General features: G+C 39.6%; 1 protein-coding gene across 1 annotated transcript in view; it reads right to left on the bottom strand.

The window, feature by feature from the left end:
* LOC127663419 (eukaryotic peptide chain release factor subunit 1-like) overlaps nucleotides 1-2765 on the bottom strand; it is a 14946-nt gene extending 12181 nt beyond the window's left edge. Inside the window, exons 1-2 of the mRNA XM_052155003.1 lie at nucleotides 2674-2765; nucleotides 1655-1748 (exon numbers count right to left, since the gene is read on the bottom strand). Of these exons, the coding sequence (XP_052010963.1) occupies nucleotides 1655-1740 (86 nt within the window). The 5' untranslated portion in view covers nucleotides 1741-1748; nucleotides 2674-2765. The remainder of the gene's footprint in view (nucleotides 1-1654; nucleotides 1749-2673) is intronic.
* Nucleotides 2766-23551: the final 20786 nt, after the last annotated feature.

Here is a 23551-nt window from a genome sequence, read left to right as displayed (position 1 = left end):
CCATTGCTCACCAGTCTATTGCCATAGATAGCGTCCGAACCACTTCCACTGTCTTCTGTTTGAACCACTCCGGCTGTTGTGGTCCTTGATGGTTCTGTAGTGACTTTTAAGATTATTTAACTTGTCCCTACACTGTTGGTAGGTCCGGTGGCAGCCGTGTGCGGACAACAGCTGAGACACTTCCTGAGAGACTTTTCGTTTCACCTCGTTAGCGACGAATGAAACGACAGGACCGTCTGCACCTCGTTTACTGACCACGGCGTGGTTTCGCACACAGCCATTTCTTTTTACAATTCAAACCTCACATGAACAAATGATACTGCTGTCACTGTTGCCAACTTTAAAACTAGCCGGTTGATGTCGCGTGTCGCAAATCCAGTGACGCCAGAAGTGACGACACTCTCTGACCAATCAGTGATCTGCAGGGTTATGACATCACATTTAGTATCGGCTCGGCTCGCTTGGAAACTCGACCGAGGTGGTACTAAAATAAGTGCCAGTTACCAGCTACTATCCAAAGTGGAAACACCCAAAAAGCATCCTACCGTGGAGTGTTAAAAAGCACCACAAATGTTCGGCCCACCCGGAGGGTCCTATGGCCCACCTTACATCTTAGAGCTGGAGCCAAGCTTGGTCAAAACACATGTGCGTGTTACATCTAGGAGGTAGATGATATGTTGGTTTTACACATTAATCGGTAATCATAGTTTTTTTGGGGGGGGTTATTATTCAATCCAAACCCTATAGTTATGATTACTGGAAAAATAACGTTGTCTTAATTCAAAGCCGGGGCGTCTGGGTATCTCAGCGAGTATTGACGCTGACTATCACACCTGGAGTCGTGAGTTTGAATTCAGGGTGTGCTGAGAGACTCCAGCCATGTCTCCTTAGCAACCAAATTGGCCCGGTTGCTAGGGAGTGTAGAGTCACATGGGGTAACCTCCTCGTGGTGGTGATTAGTGGTTCTCCTCAATGGGGCGTGTGGTGAGTTGTGTGTGGATCGTGGAGAGTAGCATGAGCCTCCACATGCTGTGAGTCTCCGCGGTGTCATGCATCTGATCACGTGACTCGTTGTGAGTCATGTGATAAGATGCGCGGATTGACAGTCTGAGACGCGGAGGCAACTGAGACTCGTCCTCCGCCACCCGGATTGAGTGCTACATTGAGGCTATGGAGAATACCCATAACCAATTGCACTTTATTTAATGATGTTTCCTTGGTCAAAGGGAACATGTGGCGCATTTAGATAGTCGCTATTAAGAATTCATAGAGGTTTGAGCTCTTATGTACTATTATTTATTTGGTGCGATGTCACCATTAGGGAGATCCGTTACCCCCTTTGGTCAAATTGGACCCATCTCCGTTCTCCTTGTGCATGACCTCGTTTTGAGTGCATATAAATAATAGTATTAAGTAGAAACAACACTTAAATGGAAAATTCATTTTGGACTTTTGTAGCCTCTTGTGTGTGTCTGTGGTCATCCTACTGATGAAAGACATTATTGTTACCATTCTACATCTCGATTTTTATAAACTATCGTCCTTTTCCACCATCTTAATAATCGGTCGATCTCTACGTTCCAGTGATTGTCAAATAATTCACTTCTTGAGCACTATAAATGAACTCGTCCTGGAGAGAAATGGACACACTGACCCTCTCGCCGCTTCCAGACTCTTGATGAGTTTCTTGATCTTCCAGATCTCCACATTTCGGTCCGCCGCGCTCGGATCATCTGCCATCTTCAGTTCTGAAACACAAGAGAAGACGCCGTCACAACTGGGACGGGCCTAAATCTGGATGTGTTAGTTCAACTCTAGTTTAGGGGCAAAATTGGCCCCAAAAGTGAACCAAAATAACAAACCTCTCCTTTGGGAACATCTTACAAAAGGTACAAAATAATACATTAAAGAAGTAAACAATGCTCAAGTAAAAGTAATTAAGCTTTGTTGAAGGTAAACAACATAAAGTTAATATTTAAGCAAAAGTAAACTTTGTTTGAATACTTGTGTATATGTATATATATTTATTATACAGTATGTGTGTTATATATATATATATATATATATATATATATATATATATATATATAAACTGCACACATACATACTGTATAATAAATAAATAAATATATATATATATATATATTAAAAAAATAACACAAATACTGTATATATTATATAACACAGATATTGATATATATATTGCGCACACACACATACACACACTGAATACATATATATATATATATATATATATATATTGAGATTTCATATATATAGATATAGATATATATACATATATATATATATATATATATCGAAAAATAAACGTATGCGTGTGTACTTTTGACCGGGTGTTGGTGTCTCCGGCCCGGGCGCGCGCGTCCACCACTAGCGCCCGGCAATCGGTGACTTGAGGCCCCTCGTCGCCTTCGAAGGCCCCACTAAAACATAAGTACTATGGGAATAACAAGGATTTTGGAAATGTACCCTGATAGCGCGATTGTGTTCTATAAAGTAACTCGGAGTACCGTGTAAATACAACGGCACGCGTCAACGTGAACTTACATCAAAGTACAATCGGATACCATGATTGAACCACGCTACAGCACTTCAGATCGCATTTAACCCCCCATATGAATCCGTGCAACAGATCACAACATTATTAAATACCTCTTTCTTTCCGTAGATCGCTCTGTTCTCCGGTCCGCCGGTTTCGGTCTGCCTGTGTCGGTTCCACCTGCGTCGCTACAGCCGGTTCCTGCTGATCCACGTGGGAGGAGGAGCTCCAGCTACGTCACTTCCTTGTACTTTGAGCCACATTGAAATCTCAAAAGACGTTTTCTGGTCTTAATAAATATATTTATACGCTCTACTGCAGGATAATGTCTAATGATTCTAAAGATTGATCCCCTTGATACAAATGGAAATTAAATCCTTATAATTGCTTTTAAATAAATGTCTCAACACAGTAATCTCAAACGACTGTGATTGGTCATTCCAAACAAGCGCAGAGAAAAGTAAACGCTAACATCTGACAATGCCGCCTGTGATTGGTCCATCATGAATAACGTTGAGAAAAATAAAAGAGACCACATTTCAGCGCCGTCTGTGCTGCTTGGGAAACTATTTACACATTATTAACACTGAGAAAATATGAAATAAATAAATAAATAAATTACGGTTTTAAAAAATATATATTAATGAACCGAACGTTCAAAGGAATTACGACTAATAAAAATAAATAACGTATTTGCAGTTTTATCGTTCTACTCCAAGAATTTTAAAAGTGATGTGAAATCACTAAAACAGTCTCATTTAATTTATATGGTCTAAATATATTTTTAAGATGTGATTTATTTATCCGTGAGCAGTGTGTTGTAATTGTGTGTATCTGTTTTTTATCAGCAGATGACGCCATTGATCAGCTTGTGTCGTCTCACCAGAAATGCCTAATCAAAGATTGTTTAGCCCAAGACGGACCACTTGTTTTAAAATGAATGTGAGAAACTGGAACGCCCAAAATGGCGGTTGAAGAAAAGCAAGTCTCGCTTTACAGGTAAAACAGACAATCACTGTTTAGATACAGACATCGCCTGTTAGTCAACTCGAGAATGTGCAGGGCCAGTGGATGGACCAGCCTAAAATATAGAGAGTTTCAGCATGAGCTGAGCTTCAAAAAGCACATTTTATGATACTATTGTTGTCAGATCTTACTGCTGATTTGGAATATGTTCCTTGCTCGTAATCTTGACCAATATTCTGCTTGTTCCTAAAGAAAATAGCTGCCCCAGGAGCGTTCAAAAGATTGCTCCTGAGTGGACTGACTTGCCTTGAAAATAACTTTGGTCTCACACATGGTGCAACTCTTTTTTTCTTGAGAAATATCCTAGGGTGCATTTAATGCATACATTATGACATTTCAGTAGTCATTTGGACGTAAAATGGATCAACAAAATGCCCAGATTATGTCAAATTATCAAAACACTTTCAAGACATTTATATTGATATAATAATACATTGTGATTTATTTTGATGTTTTATTTGCATATATTCAAGAGATGCAACTGGTTGTTATTGACATATTGTCAATATTGTGACATATTGTGCTACACAAAATACATTTTTTCATAACCTTTATTTAACCAGGTGAGTCACTTAAGAACAGAATTCATATACATATAAATACATATAATAATAATATTTTTTTATTTCTGCTATATGAGTTTAAATAACATTTAAATGTCATCATTGGGATTCAACCACTAATACAACTGCAGATAATCTGCATAGCAATGGAAATTTCTGTTGTGTTTTCCAATCACAGAACCAAGTGGTAGCAAATATATTGAAAACTAAATCGGCCCTAACACGGATCCTTGCGGTACACCACAATTAATTGTGCATCCTTTAGCTCTCCTATAACTGTTCTGAGACCAGTGCAGGTTGAACCCTACAGTGGGGCACGTTGTCACACTATCTGGGGATCAGACACTGTGTGACTGTTGATTAAATCATTTCACTCACATCTTATCTGTTTGCTAAAGTTACCTCACATTGAGTAGCTCCAGTAAACTCCTTGTCAGCAGCTGATAATAAGCAGCATTTGTCCATTGTGTTCAGTGTTTCTGTCAACAGATGGCCACATCGCTTCATTTCAAACAGGAAGTGCACTATGTGTCTGTCCCAACTTCCTGTATGTGTCTCTAAAACAGGTTTTGCTCATGATCTGACTAAAGAAGGTCACCAGTCATGTATGATCTTCCAATATGTGTGTTAACATGATGTTACTGTCAATAAATCACTTATGAACCACATCTGTGGAAAGATATAGATGATTTTACAACACTTGTTGCCATGACGATGAAATGACATAAACCCTAAAATGATTGTAAATGTGATTTATTTATATTTATATTTATGCATTTGGCAGACGCTTTTATCCAAAGCAACTTACAGTTAAGACTTAAGTGCCTTGCTCAAGGACACAATGGTGGTGGCTGTGGGATCAAACCAGCAACCCTCTGATTACCAGTTATGTGCTTTATACCACCACACCACCACCACTCCCCCCCTGATCCCACCACCACAATAATACATGATACACCTTTCTCACCAAATCGCCAGATTATTTTCTTGTTTTAAGCATGAAGTTTGCTACATTTTGTCAGATTTTAAGCTCCAAAAAGCACATAAAGGCAGCATAAAAGACTCCAGTGGTTTAATCCATGTCTTCAGAAGTGATATCATGAAGGTGAATGAGAAACAGATAAAAATATATGAAAGGTGTGTTTGGAAACGGATACAAATTGACGTCCTTTTTTTGCTAGAAATTATTTTCCTTGCCCAGTAGGTGAAAGTGAAAGTGTAGATTTACAGTAAAAAGGACTTACATTTTGATCTGATTCTCACTCACACCTTTCGTATCGCTTCTGAAGACATGGAAGTCCTTTAAGTCCTTTTTACTGTAAATCTACACTTTCACTTTCTCCTGTTTGTCTTCACGTTCTTCATGCATATCGCCACCTACTGGGCAAGGAAAATCATTCCTTGCAAAAAAGGACGTCAATTTGTATCCGTTTCCAAACACACCTTTCATATCACTTCTGAAGACATGGATTAAACCACTGGAGTCTTTTATGCTGCCTTTATGTGCTTTTTGGAGCTGCAAATTTCTGGTCACCATTCACTTGCATTGTATGGAACTACAGAGCTGAGATATTCTTCTAAAAATCTTAATTTGTGTTCTGCAGAAGAATGAAAGTCACACACATCTGGGACTGCATGAGGGTGAATAAATGATGAGAGAATTTTTATTTTTGGGTGTACTGTCCCTTTAATGTCTTATACAATTTTACTAGTCAAGTAAAAATAAAGTTGTTATTTACAATTACACACGCTTTCAAAAGACAAAATTTTACACAGTAGAATTAAGACGCTTGTTAACTGGATCAACTCTCCAGAAAGCAAAATCATTAATATTTGAGTGCAGCCCAATTATAAACCCAGTTTCTTCAAAACTCTCCCCAAATCTCTCTAATAATTCAGAACCAGAGGATATAATCCGGTTTGCTCTTCCTCCCTCATCTCATTGGATATTACGAGTCATTTTAGATTCCCGTTGGCTCTCGAGTCAGAACTCAAGCCAACAGATTTGTTCCAAATGGAAAGCTCGGTACCAGATGACTCTGTGAGGAAAGATAGATGGTTGCGGAGGAGACAAGACACTTTCAGGCTCTGCCAGATCTACTGCCAAAGAGGATGCTGGGAAATGGGCAAAAATCTGGCCTGCTGCAGAGTTTGAAGCGGAAGAGAACTGCTTACTAGTCCTGTTCATTTCCTAAAAATCGTATGAGAACAGAATGTATTATGCGTAGATAAACAATGACCTCCTTTGTGTTACAGTGTAACAGTGTAACTGTCGTCATGGCAACAGAGTTTTAAATGTAACTCTGGAACTGCTATTTAATTTTTTATAAATAAACAAGACATTATTTTCTGCTGTAATCCATATTATGCCATCAATTAAAGGAATGGTTCACCCAAAATTAAATCAAACTTGAATGTTAAAACACGTGAGAAGAAGTTTTGAACAGGGGACTAAAAACGAAACGTTTTTAATTTTTGGTTCGTTCTGAGCAGAAACTGTATTTCTTTCCTGCTGCTTAACTGGTTAAAATCAATTTAAAGAATGGTCAGTAACATCTGTGCTAAGGATGAGAGATATATCAGTTGCAGTGTTGCCAGATCTCTCAAGAAAATAATAATAATAATAATAAATATAGCTGCAAGCAGCAATTGTCGGGGTTCAAGCCTTTTAAGAACTTTCAAAGTATGCACGCATTTTGGATACACTTGGTTAAACCCACATGATAAATGCAACCCCTAAATAACTAAATAAATAACTACAGTTCAAATTTTCTTTGATAATTATTGACCTAGGGAGTCCTAGATGTAGTTCACAAATTTAAACACCATTTATACAGTCATTATGCTGAAATAGCGTATAGCCTATAGCGCCCCCTATAGGCAAATTGTTTTCGATGCAGACTCAAAATGTGCTGTTGTACATGTGTATCAATTTTCGTAACATTTTTGCATTTTCGTTTGGTAGATATTGGTCAATACCATAGACTGTAAAAAAAGATGGACGACGCCCCTTCGCTCTTTTCCATTGGTGAGAACTGAAGCCGCCAGTGTCCCGATATGGCGCTGACATCTTGGGACTCGAGTCTGCGCAGTTGCGATTTTGGGACCAGACCTGCGCAGTAGTGAGCAGGAAGTAAAGCAGCGAAATCAAGGCCCCGCCCTCACTCTCGCTGAATCAATCGCAAGCACACACCCCTTTTGACTTATGACGGTGTGAAATAATTAATTATAGAAATTTAGATATTACATTTAAAGCTCCAATCTCCTCAGTCCTCCGAAGATCCCGAAAAAAAGTCAGTTGGTGCTTCAGTGACTACATCGCTCAGAGAACCTGTCAATCACAGCTGTCAATCATGATGTCACAGCAGCGTTTTTATAGCATCAAATAACTAAAAACAAACTTATTTTGAAAACAAACACTTGAAATGACATCAACGTGATAGAAACGACAGTAAAGTGTAATTTAATTGTTTAGTTGGTCTCACGTCCCGTTGAATAACATGGGGAGGCGGGGCTTATGACCTATACTAGGACCAGTCACCGGGGGGCGATCGAGACGTTTTGGCTTCACTTTTGAGGGCTTGTGCGGCACACTTGGTCAATACGTACAAAATTGATGACACCTGACCAATTCGTTGGCTTATATCTTCGCAGCGCTTCGACGAATCAAAATTCTGTTGATAAATGTTAGTCATGAGAGTTCATAGTAAACACACACCAATTTTTGTGAGAATCGGATATACGGCCTAGGAGGAGTTCGAAAAAGTAGCTTTTTTAGAAACATTTTATAAAATACAATAAAACGTAGATATACATTTCGTAGTTCTTGGTGCAAGAAATCAGAGTTTATTGAGATTATTCAACTCAGTTGTGAAGTTATTGTCGAAAACATAAATGTCCTTGTTACAGCGCCACCTTGTGGTCTATTCTCATAACACATGGTACAAAACCTCATTCTGACACTGTCTACAAATATGTCAAGTTTCGTAACGGTCGGACATTCAGATTTAATGTTATTAGCTTCTGCCATTTGATTGTCCATCTGATATTGTAGGACATGTTAGCCTTTGGCCCCTACAAGATGCACACCAATTTTCAACTTCATTGATCATACGGCTGCGGTTGTTATGAGTTATTGTTGTAGCGCCCCTATAGGCAACTTTGCATGCATCCTCAGAATGTCCCGTTGCCAATGTGTATCAAGTGTCGTAACATTTGGCTTTTTCATTCGGTAGATATTGGTCAATACGTCCAAAATGGACGATGCCTGACCAATTCGTTGGCTTATATCTTCGCAATGCTTTGACGAATCAAAATTCCTTTGATATATTTTTGTCAGGAGGGTTCATAGTAGACACACCCCAAATTTCCTGCGAATCGGACATACGGCCTAGGAGGAGTTCGAAAAAGTAGGTTTTTCGAATTACGCAAAATAGCGCAAACGTTGTCATGACGGAAATGATATCGGAGAAATTGTCCGTCATGAGTCAAGGAATCCAATGAATACGCTTTATGAGCCAAAATGTAAACATGACCACTATAGCGCCACCTTGAGGCCGATCTGGGGGACTACCTTCCCTCAAAGTTTCAGCTTTCTACGACTTAACGTTTGGTCTGCACGGTCAGTTTTAGAGCAGAATAATAATAATAAAAATCCTTACAATTATAATAGAGGTTCAGCCCTTCGGGTCTGAAGGTTAGTATCTTTTCCTCTTCTTTATTCGAAGAGGGGCATCATTAATTGTGATGGACACAGACAGAACGAACTTGCCCGTTTTCGCCTCACACCACTCCTCGTTTAGTTCTCAGAGGATGTTGTATGTCGCCCGGATGGACAATATTCTCTTCAGGGTGGATGTGTCTCCACTAAAGGTTATTTCTGAGGTGAGAGACGACACCTGCTCATGTTTTAAGCTTCATATAATTGCTCAGGAGACTCCAACATCTTTCTCACACCCGCGAATATCGCCGCTCGCTGTCTTTCATTGAGGAAACACGAGAAAGACTCCCACCTCAGAGAAGATGGCTCAAACTCATCTGCTTCCACTCCAGTGACACGCATTACAATTTAAGTCACAAATGATGTGAACCGTAGCGGTGCATTAACTGCAGTGACTAGCGACAGCATTTCTAGCGTGATCTGAGAATTGGTTCTTTGCTCAAGATAGAAAATCACAGGAGATCTCAAATTTAATTGCACCTGGGATCAAAACCAGGGAAGGATGTCAAAACAAGACATCGTGGGGTCGTAGAAAGCACTCATAGTATTAAGCTTAATTGTAAATATGACGATACATTTATTATGTGCTGTTTGATTATAAATTGTAATTTGGACACCCCTGAAATGGGTCGCCATGCAATAAAAAATACAATAAAAATGTAATTCTGACTGTTTCTCGCGACTGCGAGTTTATATCATGCAATTCAGACTATAAGTCACAATTAAATAAAGTTGGAATTAAGAGAGAAATAAGTCAAAAGAGAAATAAAGTTGAAATTGAGAGACATAAAGTCAGAATTGTGAGTTTGTATCACATAATTATGACTTTATATCTCGCAAATAAACAGTTAAAATAAAGTAAGAGAGCAGTCGCAAGAGAAAGAGTCAAAATTGTGAGATAAAATGTCCAAATTTTGCATTTATATCTCGAAATTGCATAGACTCAGAATTCTCGCTTTATCACGATTGTACGTTTATATCACACAATTACGACTTTAAATCTCGCAATTAAATAGTCAAAATAAAGAGAGGATTCGAAAGAGAAATAAAGTAAAAATCGTGTGATATAAAGATGCAATTCTATTATATATAAACTCGGAATTGCGATATAGTTAGAATTGCGAGTTTATATCCCAAAAATTGCATTACATAAAAGTCGCCTTTTTTCTCGCAAGATCAAAATTGACAGAAATCGAAAGGGAGATAAAGCAAAACATTTTAATATAAAGTTGAATTGTGAGATTATATTGTGCAATTACATAATATAATGTTACCGTGGCGAGATAAAAACTCGCAATTCTGACTATTCCTCACAATTATGACTTTATATCTCGGAATTATATTAGTCGAAATAAAGCGAGAATTTGAAAGTGAAATAGTCGAAATTTAGAAAAAGTCGAAATAGCAAGTTATAGCTGCATTTACAATATATAAAGCCGCAATTTCATGATATAAACTCACAATTTTGAGTTTATTTCTCGCAATTGTGACTTTCTATCTTTCAATTTTGAGTTTATTTATCTTTCGACTCCTCTGCTTCTTTATTTTTACCTCATAAAGTCATAATGGCGTGATAAAAACTCACAATTCTGACTTTATTTCTCGCAATTGGGAGTTTATGTCGCAATTAAATAAAGTAAAAATAAACAAACAGAGAAGTCTTAAGAGAATTAAACTCTAAATCGCAAGATATGAAGTTGTAATTGTGAGTGTATCTCTCACGAAACTGTGAGATATTTAGTCGCCTTTTTTCAATTGTGAGATATAAAAGTTTAAATTACGAGATTGAAATTTAGAATGACCTCCTTTATTTATATTTATTTATTTTTGTAATTTTTTTCCCCCTTTTGTCTCCCAATTTGGAATGCCCAATTCCCAATGCGCAATATTATATAATAATATATTAAAAGAGTTAATGAGGATATACGCTATTTGTGATATGTCGGCAATAATGATACCGGTCGACATGTCTGGATGTTTTGGGGCCCCTTTAAATATAGAACGAATGTTGCCGCCTATTTCACCCACGTCAGAGCATCCATGAATCTTCGATAGCGTTGTTGGCAGGGCAGCCAGAGCGAATTTTGACGCTCTTGCCTCCGCGTCTGAGAACATCAGCCCGCTTATCTTATCACGTAGCTTGTTGAGCACATTACCGTGTAGATGTAGCGCGTGTGGAGGCTTCACGCTATTCTCCGCGGCATAAACGCACAACTCGCCACTGAGCGCGAGAACCACATTATAGTGACCACGAGGAGGTTACCCCATGTGACTCTACCCCCCCCCCCGGGCCAATTTGGTTGCTTAGGAGACCTGATTGGAGTCACTCTGCACGCCACTCAGAACTAGCGAACACTATGGGTGGTAGCCAACGTCTTTACCACTGAGCTTCCCAGGCCCCTTTAATGATTTGTAAGTTCATGGCAGGATCCGGTGTCGTGCTGAATTCTGACTCCTCGTATGTTATGGTTTGGTGCAGGTGTGCGCCTTAGCGATAGGGACCAATCAGGAAGCTGGGAATCATGGCTTCCGTACAAAAGCGGCAGCTTTTAACTAGCACTTGGCATGAGTGTTTTAAACAAGATTTCTTAACTAGATCATCTTGTCTTTCCTCATTTATCAATGACTCTTCGGGGTGCGAGCATGTTTGTCTGCCGGTTCATTCCTCTAATCTCTGTGATATAATTCCTGTCACATCTGAAGACAACAGCTGCCTCGCTTCTGAAATATTAAGTGGATTAATGAAGAATTTAGGAGCATCAGTGTCATAAATATAAATAGGAGTTTTACAGAACAGCCAGTCGAGATCAAGCTCAGTATGCACATGCTGGATTTGCCCAAACACTGCCAATCCTAGTGTGTGTGTGTGTGTGTGTGTGTGTGTGTGTGTGTGGTTCATGCAGTGAAGGACAAATACAAGGGAAAGTAGTCGTCCAATACTTTTTCTCGCTTGACTGACAGGCTGAGTTTGGTCACTGTTCTGCAAACACACTTTAATATGGCAGTGAGGGATCTGCATTGTGTCCTCCAGCGGCCGGTGAATCCGATCTCAACTTTCTAATGGCAGCGAGCGAGAAACACCAACTGGCTTCATTATTTGTGCAGACAAACCTCTGAATTCAATATGAGCGTGTGCTAGTTAGTGTTGTTTGCTGAGGCAAGCGTCGCTGTTGTTATGCCTTTATCAAAACCTCTTGCACCAAGGTTCACTGCATGGAAAATCACTGACAGTTCAAACTGCAGGTTAAATGTGGCCAAATGAGGAGTGGTGGTGGCGTAGTGGGCTAAAGCACATAACTGGTAATCAGGAGGTTGCTGGTTTGATCCCCACAGGCACCACCATTGTGTACTTGAGTAAGGCACTTAACTCCAGGTTGCTCCGGGGGGATTGTCCCTGTAATAAGTGCACTGTAAGTCACTTTGGATAAAAGCGTCTGCCAAATGCATAAATGTAAATGTAAATCGGGTTCTTTGCCGTTAAGACTGTAGTCGCTTTTGCTAGCACGTCCACATTAGTTGGTATAGTCAACTTGTCTCAAACTTTAGCGATGGACATTTCGCCATTGAGATGTTTTTCTTGACGCCATTATCCAAATATGAAATCTCAAAAACAGCCTGTGATGAGATGCACTTTATACATAAAAGTATGCGTCCTTTAGATCCATTGACACAAACCAGTCCGGAGGGTGGATGTGCGATAAGATCTGTTTCTGAGTTATCGTTTTGAACGGCCGCTTGCGGTCACAAGATCTAAAATGCGCCGAAAATAGCATCTGTAGAACCCTTTGCGGGCGTCATAGTTCACATTCTCTGTGAATTTCTGCACGCAACACAGCCGCATCCTGTGTAGGGAGCGCAGATGACAGAACACCGTTGAAGCGAGATGGCCGGTGCGCAAACTGGATCGTATAGCCGCCTTCAATCGTCTTTTAATCCCAGTCGGACACGCCTCTTCCACCAGGAAGTGGTTGTGCACAGAGCGTAGTGTAAGAGAAGCGTGAAGAGGAGAAGAGCCCTTTTTTAAGATCGTGCAGGTGCAATGGCCACTTTTCTCTTTTCTGTGAGACATATCTTTATTTGAACACAAATGGTAAATGGTCTGCACTTATATAGCGCTTTTTTTAACCTTAGAGTTACCAAAGCGCTTTACACTGTGTCCCATTCACCCGTTCACACACACATTCACACACCAATGTCCGCAGAGTTGCTATGTAAGGTGCTAGCCTGCAATTGGGAGCAACTTGGGGTTCAGTGTCTTGCCTAAGGACACTTCGGCGTGTGGAGTCGTGTGAGCCGGGAATCGAACCGCTCTACCACCTGAGCCACAGCTGCCCCACAACACACATTGCCGACGAAACATTGTGTGTATTGAACCGGGACATCTTCGAATCTGGACCTAGCATGCTCTTTGTGGCTTTACCAAAGCCTCAGGAGCAGTTTGGTGGAGCCGAAGCAGCGGGGGCGGACTTCCCGATGGCCTGAGCGGGGGTTTTTTTGTGGCCCGCAGCGCCAGGTCTGTAGCACTGCGGAGCTGTTTAAACAGTTCTGGATCAGGACCCTGCTCATCCGTTTTAGGAGCTTGGTCTGAAAGACCTGGATCAACGCCATAATATGGAGTGCCGAGCCAACCTTAAATGTCTTCCCAGCCAGCACAGCCGTCAGTCGGTATGGTTTAGAAGGATGGGCGGGACGGGATTAATATCTTAGGGCAGCGGTGGGTCGCAACACCCTCTTCCGCCGCAGGGGCTTCTGATCCAGTTCGGCATGGTCCCGGCAGCCCCTCCGACTTGAGCGCGTGCAGTGTAGGTGGCAACATCCTCCACTGGGTTTGACCACTTGCCCAGTGCTGCGAGAGACATGCCATAATCCCCATCATCAGATCCGCCAAATGTGATAAGACAGCATGCTCCGATGGAGGTCCAAGGATCATTATGGGCGTATAGCACGGGCGAGGACGGAAGACCAAGGGGTTCACGTGGCTTGCGGTATGAGATCTTCCCAGAATTCATCCAGCTCAACCTTGCGTCCCCACCATGCCTCCTTTGGTGGTCCCTTGGTGTCACAGAAGACAAAATCATCCCTCAGAACCAGGGCGATTCTAGAACGGAGCAACCTGAGACTTATCTCCTCACAGTGAGGGCAATCTGTTTCCATGAGAGCCGCCTCAGTGTGGGCACAGCCTGGGCATTGGGTATGTGTCTCTCTGAGCCCTTGTGGAATGGCATAGAAGAACAGGGAGCCCTGCAACAGATGGCATGGCCCCCGCAGAGCCCCCCACTGAACATCGAGTCAGTCTGAAATTACATAAAGAGACAGAAGCAATTGAGAACTGTGGCGAATTCTCCAAGAAGCTTAGGACATCCTATCTGCCGACAAATAAATCTGAACTCACATCTTGAGTGGTGACAAAGCAGACTAATGCTAACGGCTTTATCTCTCATGGAGTGAAGCGAGTGTATGTTGCGTCAACCCACAATTCTCCTGTGAACTTTTCAAACATCTCTTTTGTTTTCTGACGGGGAGCCTAAAGAAAAAACTGACATGTTGAATACAGGTATTTTAAGGAGTCCAGATGGTGTGGATTCCCGACGCCACTCTCTCTGAATGAACTCCAGGGATGCTGGCAGCTCCAGATTGCTTTTGTCTGAGACGAGGAGCCACGCGTGAGGAGATCCCAGATCAATAAAGATTCCTGAAACGAGAGGAACGTTCAAGAGTCCCACTGCAACCGTATCGGTTAGCACTTCCTAAATGGAGTAAAACGAGGGATTGAGACTGAGAGAGGCAGTATGAGGGAACGAGTGGGCGATGAGTGAGTGACATAATGGATGTTTCTGATGGACTAATGAATCAAAGCGTATAAATTGAGTCTTATGAAATCAATGAGCGAATAAAGCTCAGGACAAAAGCACATTGTCGGCCTTGTCTGGTGAAGATCATTAGCTTTGACGGATGCGTGAGCTGCAGCCAATAGAACGCAGCGATCGCTGTGGGAATATGAGCGTGGCACAGAAAGGGCGTATACCCGGGAGTTATGTATCCCAGACAACAATCGGTACAGTATATCACCGCATGGAGATCATCGATATTATTAAGGATGAGATGTTATGATGAACACATTGTCTTTTTTTCCTCGCGTGTCCAACGGCGGACATTGTCACATGGAAAGCTTTGCCAAACAGATATGTTCAGTACTGTTGGATTATTGATTAAATGCAAAAAAACAAGAACAATTTTGGTGTTGACTAGGGAGCCACTTTGTGGGCGGGGCCTGGCTACTAGTTGGTCGACTTTCACAGTCTATTTCACAGCAGTATTTCAACCATTTGTTGCAATTAAAATACAGCTGTATTCAGTAACATTGGAGTGAACAGGGCCATGCAATTAGTGTTGTAGAATCAATATTATCAAATGTGTGTTTTTTAACCTGCAAAATGTGTTAATTGTCACCATTGTTGAGTTGTGTGTGCTCAGTGTTGATATCTGTGCATCAAATTTAACTTCCTGCTTCCCAGTGCACATAACTGTGTTCAACAACACAATTGCAACAGCTGGGAAACATTCAATTACAGATACTCACCCATTCAATGGGAACATTAAGCACCATAATGGTGACTTAAAAACGAAACGCAATTATCCCACAATGCAGTGCAATATTGTTATTTATTGTTGTGAAGTAATTTGATTTATGACAGAAAGCCTGCATTGATTTTACAGTAAGATTATGACACTAGTATGGCAATTTGTTACAGTGTAGTTTTATTTTATTTTTTTTTAAGACAAATTTGGGAGAGAAAAAAAGTATTTTTTGTCTCTCTTAATTTTTTTCTTCTTCTCTGTCTTCAAAACGTTGTGTCTCAGTTCCTTACTGCCCCCTGGAGTAAACAGGTGGTACTACACGCTTGCATTTTCTCAGGACTCAGGATTTTTTTGAAGAGAGAAAATGTTTTTTTTTTTTGTTGTTATTGTTTTTTGTTGTTATTGTTTTTTTTAAGTGCGAAAACATTTATTTTTTTTGAAGAGGGATTTTTTTCACCTTGCGGTTCAGGGCTTCCATACTGTATATTTATATATTAAGAATACCAAATATTCTTAACTTTCTTCTTCAGGTTCTTTTCCATGATGATTGTATTAGAACGTTTCAGGAAGTTTGTTTACGAATACGACTGCACGGGTCACGTTATATTTTTTCATTGTCACTGTATATTACTGTATATTTATATTACTGTATATTTATATTACTGTATATTACTGTATATTTATATTACTGAATATTACTGTATATTTATATTACTGTATATTTATATTACTGTATATTACTGTATATTTATATTACTGAATATTACTGTATATTTATATTACTGTATATTTATATTACTGTATATTACTCTATATTACTGTATATTTATATTACTGTATATTACTGTATATTTATATTACTGTATATTACTGTATATTTATATTACTGTATATTACTCTATATTACTGTATATTACTGTATATTTATATTACTGTATATTACTGTATATTTATATTACTGTATATTACTGTATATTACTGTATATTTATATTACTGTATATTACTGTATATTTATATTACTGTATATTACTGTATATTTATATTACTGTATATTACTCTATATTACTGTATATTACTGTATATTTATATTACTGTATATTACTCTATATTACTGTATATTACTGTATATTTATATTACTGTATATTACTCTATATTACTGTATATTACTGTATATTTATATTACTGTATATTACTGTATATTTATATTACTGTATATTACTGTATCTTTCTCTGTCATCACATTCAATTCAAACCTCACAACTCACGATAAAACATCGTTCTTTGGCCGTGCCGCTGTGAGGAAACACACCACATTTCCAGGAGAGAAAAAGAGCAGAGAAGACATTCACACAGAGTGCTGGACGAGGACAAACTCCAGTTTTATTCAGACAAAAGTTTTCTCGAGGAACCATTTTACAGTTAAAACTAAAACAAAAATAGACGAAATAAAAATATCAAGTCAAACGAATCAGCCCAGAACATACACATTCCTCTGGGACTCTCGAATATTGGACAAGAGCCCTCAAAAAGGCCTGTTAGTCTGCCTTTAAAATGTCCACCTCCACTCCATTTATTATCCAGCCATGACCTGTTTCACAGGGGTATAACTATGACATAACACACAGGCCAAATTCCCATAATCATCAATCACAGTAGATTAGATGTGCAGCAAAAGGTAATTCAGCTTCACAAAAGGGAAGTGATATAAGAAAATAGCCAAAGCATTGAAAATACCCATTTCCACCATCAGGGCAATAATTAAAAGTCCCTATCAACTGGAGATGTTAAGAAATAGCCTAGAAAAGGATGTGTGTCTATATTGACTCCACGCACAGTGAGGCAGGTTGGTTCAAGTGGCCAAATAATCTCCAAGCATCACAGCTGGAGGTTTGCAGAAATTAGTTGGGTCTTGGGGTCAGAAAGTCTAAAAATGAGTAAATCATCTACATCACCACAAGTTGTTTGGGAGGTTTGAAGAAAAAAAGCCTCAGCTCTCATCCAACAACAAGCCCAAAGCGTCTTCAGTTTTCCAGACACTACTGGAGCTTTAAATCCGACCGGGTTCTATGGTTAGATGAAACAAAATAAATTGTTTTTGATGGGTCACCAGAGATGGCTTTGCCGCACACAGAGAGGAAGTACCCAATGTCCATAGTTAAATGTGGTGCTGCATCTTGAATGTTGTGGGGCAATTTTTCTACTAGTGGTCCTAGACATCTTGTTCGGATACATGGCATTATGGACTCTAAGATAAAAAATCAAAGCCTGACTGCCTCTGCTAGAAAGCTTATCAAAATTAACACAAAAATGTTTCACTGACCACAAAATCAAGGTTCTGCCAACCCCATAGAAAATTTGTGGGGTGAACTGAAGAGGAGTCCACCAACATAGACCTCTGAATTTAAAGGATCTGTAGAGATTCTGTATGAAATAATGGTCCCAAATCCCTTGCCAGGTGTTCTCCAAACTCATTAGGCATTATAAGAGAAGAATCAGAACTGTTATATTGGCAAAGGGAGCTTGCAAAAAGTATTGAATAAAAGGGGCCAATAATTATGTCCAATGCATTTTGGGGAGAAATATTCATTTAATAATTACATATTTCTTGTTTCAATTGTTTTACTTCAAGTAAAGGTTAGATTTTTGTAAATTTTTTGAATGAAAGATCAAAAGGCTAAACAATGCAGATTGTTTTTCACAGCCTTCTTTACGCTTATTTACCAAATGTGCTAATAATTTTGGCCACTACTGTGCAGTATATATATGTATATATATATATATATATATATATATATATATATATATATATATGTGTGTGTGTGTGGAGGCGGAGGGCGGGGCCAGGTCTGGACTCCGCACAACCGGCCCCTAATCAGGCTTATCAAGCCTCAGAGAGGGATAAGGCAGACTAGAAACTTCAGTGCAAGAGATGGAGAGATTTATGGACAGCTGTCAGACACCTTTGTGTGTTTGTCTTTTGGTTTAAGTTTCAAATTAAAACATTGTTTATATTGTCAAGCCGGTTCTCGCCTCCTCCTTTCCATTAATCCCTTTACATGGTGCAGAAATCCGGGAAGGAGGAGGGATGCACCGTAGTGGAGTTCTCGTCAGCTACCATCCATCCCAAAGGAGCAGCCACGGCCATCTGCCGGAGGACCGGAGGAGCACGGCTGCCTGGAAGCGGAGGAATGGCCACCGACCACGAGGGGAGTGGTTGGTTGGGAGCCCTCCTCCCTAGCTGTCAGTTTGTAAAGATACTCAGGTGACATTTCACCCCACGCTAGGGCTGTGCTAAAAAATTGATACGGCAATATATTGCGATATTTATTTTACGCAATATACTACATCGATTTCCATTTTTTAAAACATGGTGTGAACTAAAAGCTCCGTTCCTGTAGATGTCACAGTATGGCTAGCTGCCCAGAATTGCAGAGTGATATTTTCGGTAGAGTGAAAAGCTGGAAGCAGCATGGCAGACACAGCTGACAAAATTACAGCAGCCCCTTCGAAATAAAGCTGATGTTTGGGTGCACTTCGGTTTTAAAAACAAACCTGGGAGCATGGACTTGGATAAAACCAATGCAATATGCAAGCTTTGTCATGCTGCTGTAAAATATTCAGGTAACACAACCAACTTGCGAGTGCACCTTGTCAGATGCCAAGCAGAAATAACGTTATAGCAGCTTCGAAACCCATCAACCACAGGCAGACTACACTGGATAACACCACTAACAAATTTCCATCTACCTCAGCTCGAGCTCTAAAAATAACATTGGTGCATTTCATTTGTCATGATTTATATAATCTCTTGGCTCAGCAGAAAGAGTGTGACGTGCGATGGCTGGACATCGAGAGCCACTGTATCTTATGTTACGATCAAGAGCACCACATCAATGAGGACTGGGAACTGATTTCTCATGTTTTACAGACGGGGGCAATGCATGAGAGCCCTACTGTAACATCACCAAGCTGTTGAAAGGAGCATTAGAGGAATGGGATATAAAAGCAAGGACCCCACTATAGTTACAGACAACGTATCAAGCATGACCAGCGCAGCTAGCTGGTTTGCTACATTTTAAATATTTTACGCATACCTTGAATTTGGCTTCACAGCGCACTGCAGCTAAAACCAGTCAGCCCGATTGCTGGGAAGAGTGAGAAGAATAACCAGCTTTTTCAGACACAGCCCCACAGCCAGCTGTGTACTGCATGAAAAACAAAAGCTGCTAAATCTGCCTCAACACATCGTTACCAGATGGAATAGTGCTCATGACATGGTGCAACGACTCTTACAACAGCATCCAGCCATCCATGCTACCCTCCTCTCAGCTGAGGTGAGGAAGACAGAGAAGGAGATCTGCACCCCTTAGTGAGTCAGACATAGAAGTTGTCACTGCTATGAAGCCCATGACGGTAGCTACACTTGTCATGTCAGAGGAGACCACTCCAACACTATCAGTTGTATTTAATTTATCATTGTGGTGTATTAAGACTACCCAGGTCGTTCACAGTAACTTGTATTTCAGCTCTGTTTTTACATTTTCAGTGAACTGTGCAATATCGCTAATATGTATCGTGATGTAATCGTATCTTGATCCATGTATCATGATGCGTATCGTATTGTGAATTCCTTGCCAATACCCACCCCTACCCCACGCTTCCTGAAGCACTTGCAATAGATGTGGCTGTCTTGTCAGGCACTTCTCATGCACCTTACACTCTAGCTCAGGGGCCAGGAAACTTTTTTTCACTAAGGAGCCAATTTTTTGTTGATGCATTTTTTGAAAGATCCATAATCCAGTACTATTTTACTAGGTTTTTCATTCAAATACAATTTTTATATTGCCCATAAACTACTGAAAAACAAACAAATATGCAAATATGAATAGGTAACATGATGCAGTATGGAATTGAGTACACGTGTTTGTGCAGGTTTCCATAAAATTTCTTAATTTTACTTCATGAAAAATGTTACTTTACTTTTAGGCTGGGTGATTTGTAAAAAACATTTTAATGATAATCACATTTAAAATATCAATATACGATTATATGGTCAATCCCCAAGTTTGGTGAATATTTTTGCTTTATTGATTTTGCTTTAAAAATTTAATTCATTTATTGAAACATGAAAAACTTGAACAAAATTAATTTCAAATTGCACTTGAAACGAAAAAGCAATACAAATAACGAAGTGATAAAAAATTGTATATATAACCACCTTCCCAAATCCAAATATTTACCATCTCCAAAGCCTCCATTTGTCAACACGCAAGTATCAGTATGCAGCAACAAGTGGAAATTACTAGCATACAACTTAAGAACTAAAGACAATTATAAATGTAAAGATGATTATAATAATCATCATAATAAAAAAGCCTAAAAAATTATTGTGTTCCAAAAAATCCTGCCAAATGTGTGTTCTTATTGAATGTGTTAAAATTCTGTTTTGGTCATATTTATGCTGCCTAAAGAAAAAAAATAGAACTCAATTTTAGGTTCAATGTGAACATGTCTTGTATTACCTTAAGTGATTAAAATCACTTTCGTCTTTGTTTATTTCATACAAAGATACCTGTATAATGATCCTGCAGAGTTTCATTCACAATGTGTAAGAGCGAACTAAACTCACAGAACCTCACTAGATGATCTGAGATCATGTGCAGTATTCTCATAGACTACATTATTCTTGCAAACAGTTTTCAGTTGAATGAAACAGAAAAAGGAGTAATAACTCTTTACATGTGCTTGTTTCACGAGACATGGTTGCAAGGGTCCCGTTGCATGCCTCTGAACAGTGAATCAGACACGAGTACTGACGGCTTTTCTATGGTCTGTTCTTAAAAATATAATAAAGTGTGTTTCTTCAAACACGTCATAATTTCTTGTCATGTGTCACTCCGAGACATCTTATGGGTCACCAACCTTTTGCAGGTAGATGAGCAAAATGACTCGTGCATGAATTGTATTTGGAGAGGAGCTCACGAACTGGATTGAGTCTCGTCGTATTTTGGGGGTGCTAAATCACACCCTGGTTGCACATAAAAAATAACGAATCACTCGTAGAAAATGCTCTTAACAGCTAAGATCATTCGTTATTGGGAAATGAGTCCCAGAACTCTATGAATGTTCGGTGTGTTGGAGAAGCGCTTTCATTGCACTCAGAGCTCACTACGCACACACATCAAATCAGATGCGCATCGGCTGCTTTTCTTTCGTCTGTTCTTCAAAATATAATCATGTTTCATCAAACGTGCATCTTTGTGTCTAATTTCTTGTTATATATCTCTCCGACAAGTCTTTCAAGTCACCTTCCACAGTGGCTGGTACATCAGCAAAATACTCTGCATGAAAAATCCGAATTTGGCGGGTGTTCATTTCAAACCCTGTTCACCAGAAGCAGCCGGTAAAATTCGGGAGAAAGGAAACCAAAACTGTCATTGACTTCAAGCTTTGCAATCGCACCCACACTTTTTTAAAGTTTTAAACGATCATGTGTTGGTGAATGGTGAGGGAACTGGTGAGCCACTTGTGGCTCGCAAGCCATAGGTTCCCGAACCCTGGTCTAGCTTATCCCACAAAAGCTCAATGGGGTTAAGATCCATAACACTGTATTCCAATCTGTTGTCCATTGTTTGTGTTTCTTTGCCCACTCTGTTTTCTTTATGTTTTTGTGTTTCAAAAGTGTCTTTTTCATTGCAATTCTCCCCATTAGACCTGAACCCCTGAGTCTTCTCTTTACTGTTGTAGATTAAACTGGTGTTGAGTGAGTAGAATTCAATGAAACGGTCAGCTGAGGGCATTTGAGGCATTTATTTCTCAAACTAGAGACTCTGATGTACTTATCCTCTAGTTTAATTGTATCTGGGCCTTTCACAACTCTTTCTATCCTTGCTAGATGTCCTTTGTCTTTGAAGACTGCAGTGAACACCTTTTGTATGAAATCTTCAGTTTTTTGGCAATTGTAAGCATTGCATAGCCTTAATTCATCAAAACAAATATTGACTGTCAAGTTTCATTTATTTTTTTTATAAATATTTTTCATTTTTGACCTAATATTGACCTTAAGATATGCCATTATATTGCATACTGTGGCAACGCAAAACCAAACACAAAGACAATGTTCAGCAACGTTAACCAAATAGTTTTCAACTGTGTCTGATATAATGGCAAGTGATTTTCCAAGTACCAAATTAACAATTTAGCATAATTTCTCAAGGTTATGGTGTTGGATTGATGGTGTTAGAATGATGAAATATTTGTTTTTTTTTTTCAAATAGTGATGGAACTATTTTTTACATAAGTAATGTCCTGACTGTACTTTGTGATTAGTTGAATGTTACTTTGGTGAATTAAAGTACCAATTTGATTGAATGTGCTGAGATGGTGTGTACTGTGAAATAATGGCAAAAATTTGTGTTGTGTTTACTGCTGAATTAAAAAAACAAAGACTAGTTGAGTACAATTCACAAACAAATTAGTCTTATTTGACAGTTCATTTAATGAATCACTCCAAACTACTCATTTACTGTACCTGGAAGTTATCAGTATGCCTGTTACGATCCCTGGTTGTCTGCCCGTGTTTCTTGTGTGGCCGTCACAGACTTCAATCACCATGATTCCCGGCCCTCATCACTGTGTCTTTGTGCTCACCTGATTGTCGTTTTGTCATCATCATGTCTGTGTACTTAAACCCTCCATTCCCTTGTCGTTCGTTGTTCTGATGTTTGCTCATGTTGGAAGTAGGCGTCGTGCCTGTCTTGCCTTGTATCCATCCTGTTCGTGTGCCCCTGATGTTTTCATGTTTTAGTTTTTGTTTTCCCACCTTGGATGTTTCATTTGTTCCTGTTTGTCTTGTTTTCACTGTTGTTCAATAAATCGCGTGTAGATCCTCACTCCTCGTCTGCCTCCTCCTGCCAAACGTTACAGAACGAACGACCGTAAAATGGATCTAGCGGTGTTACTGAGCCAACTGTCGTCTGCTTAACCTGATGCAAGAGAACCGTCCGGTGGAGGACCACATCCGTGACTTTCTAGAGCTAGCGAGTGACACAGACTTCCCAGACTCCTCCCTGGTGGTTTTCTTCTGGGCCAACCTGAACAG

Source organism: Xyrauchen texanus, chromosome 23 (genome assembly GCF_025860055.1).
Source record: "Xyrauchen texanus isolate HMW12.3.18 chromosome 23, RBS_HiC_50CHRs, whole genome shotgun sequence".
Classification (NCBI taxonomy): domain Eukaryota; kingdom Metazoa; phylum Chordata; class Actinopteri; order Cypriniformes; family Catostomidae; genus Xyrauchen; species Xyrauchen texanus.
Note: the sequence above shows the minus strand (reverse complement) of the source record. Positions and strands in the feature narration are given on the sequence as shown.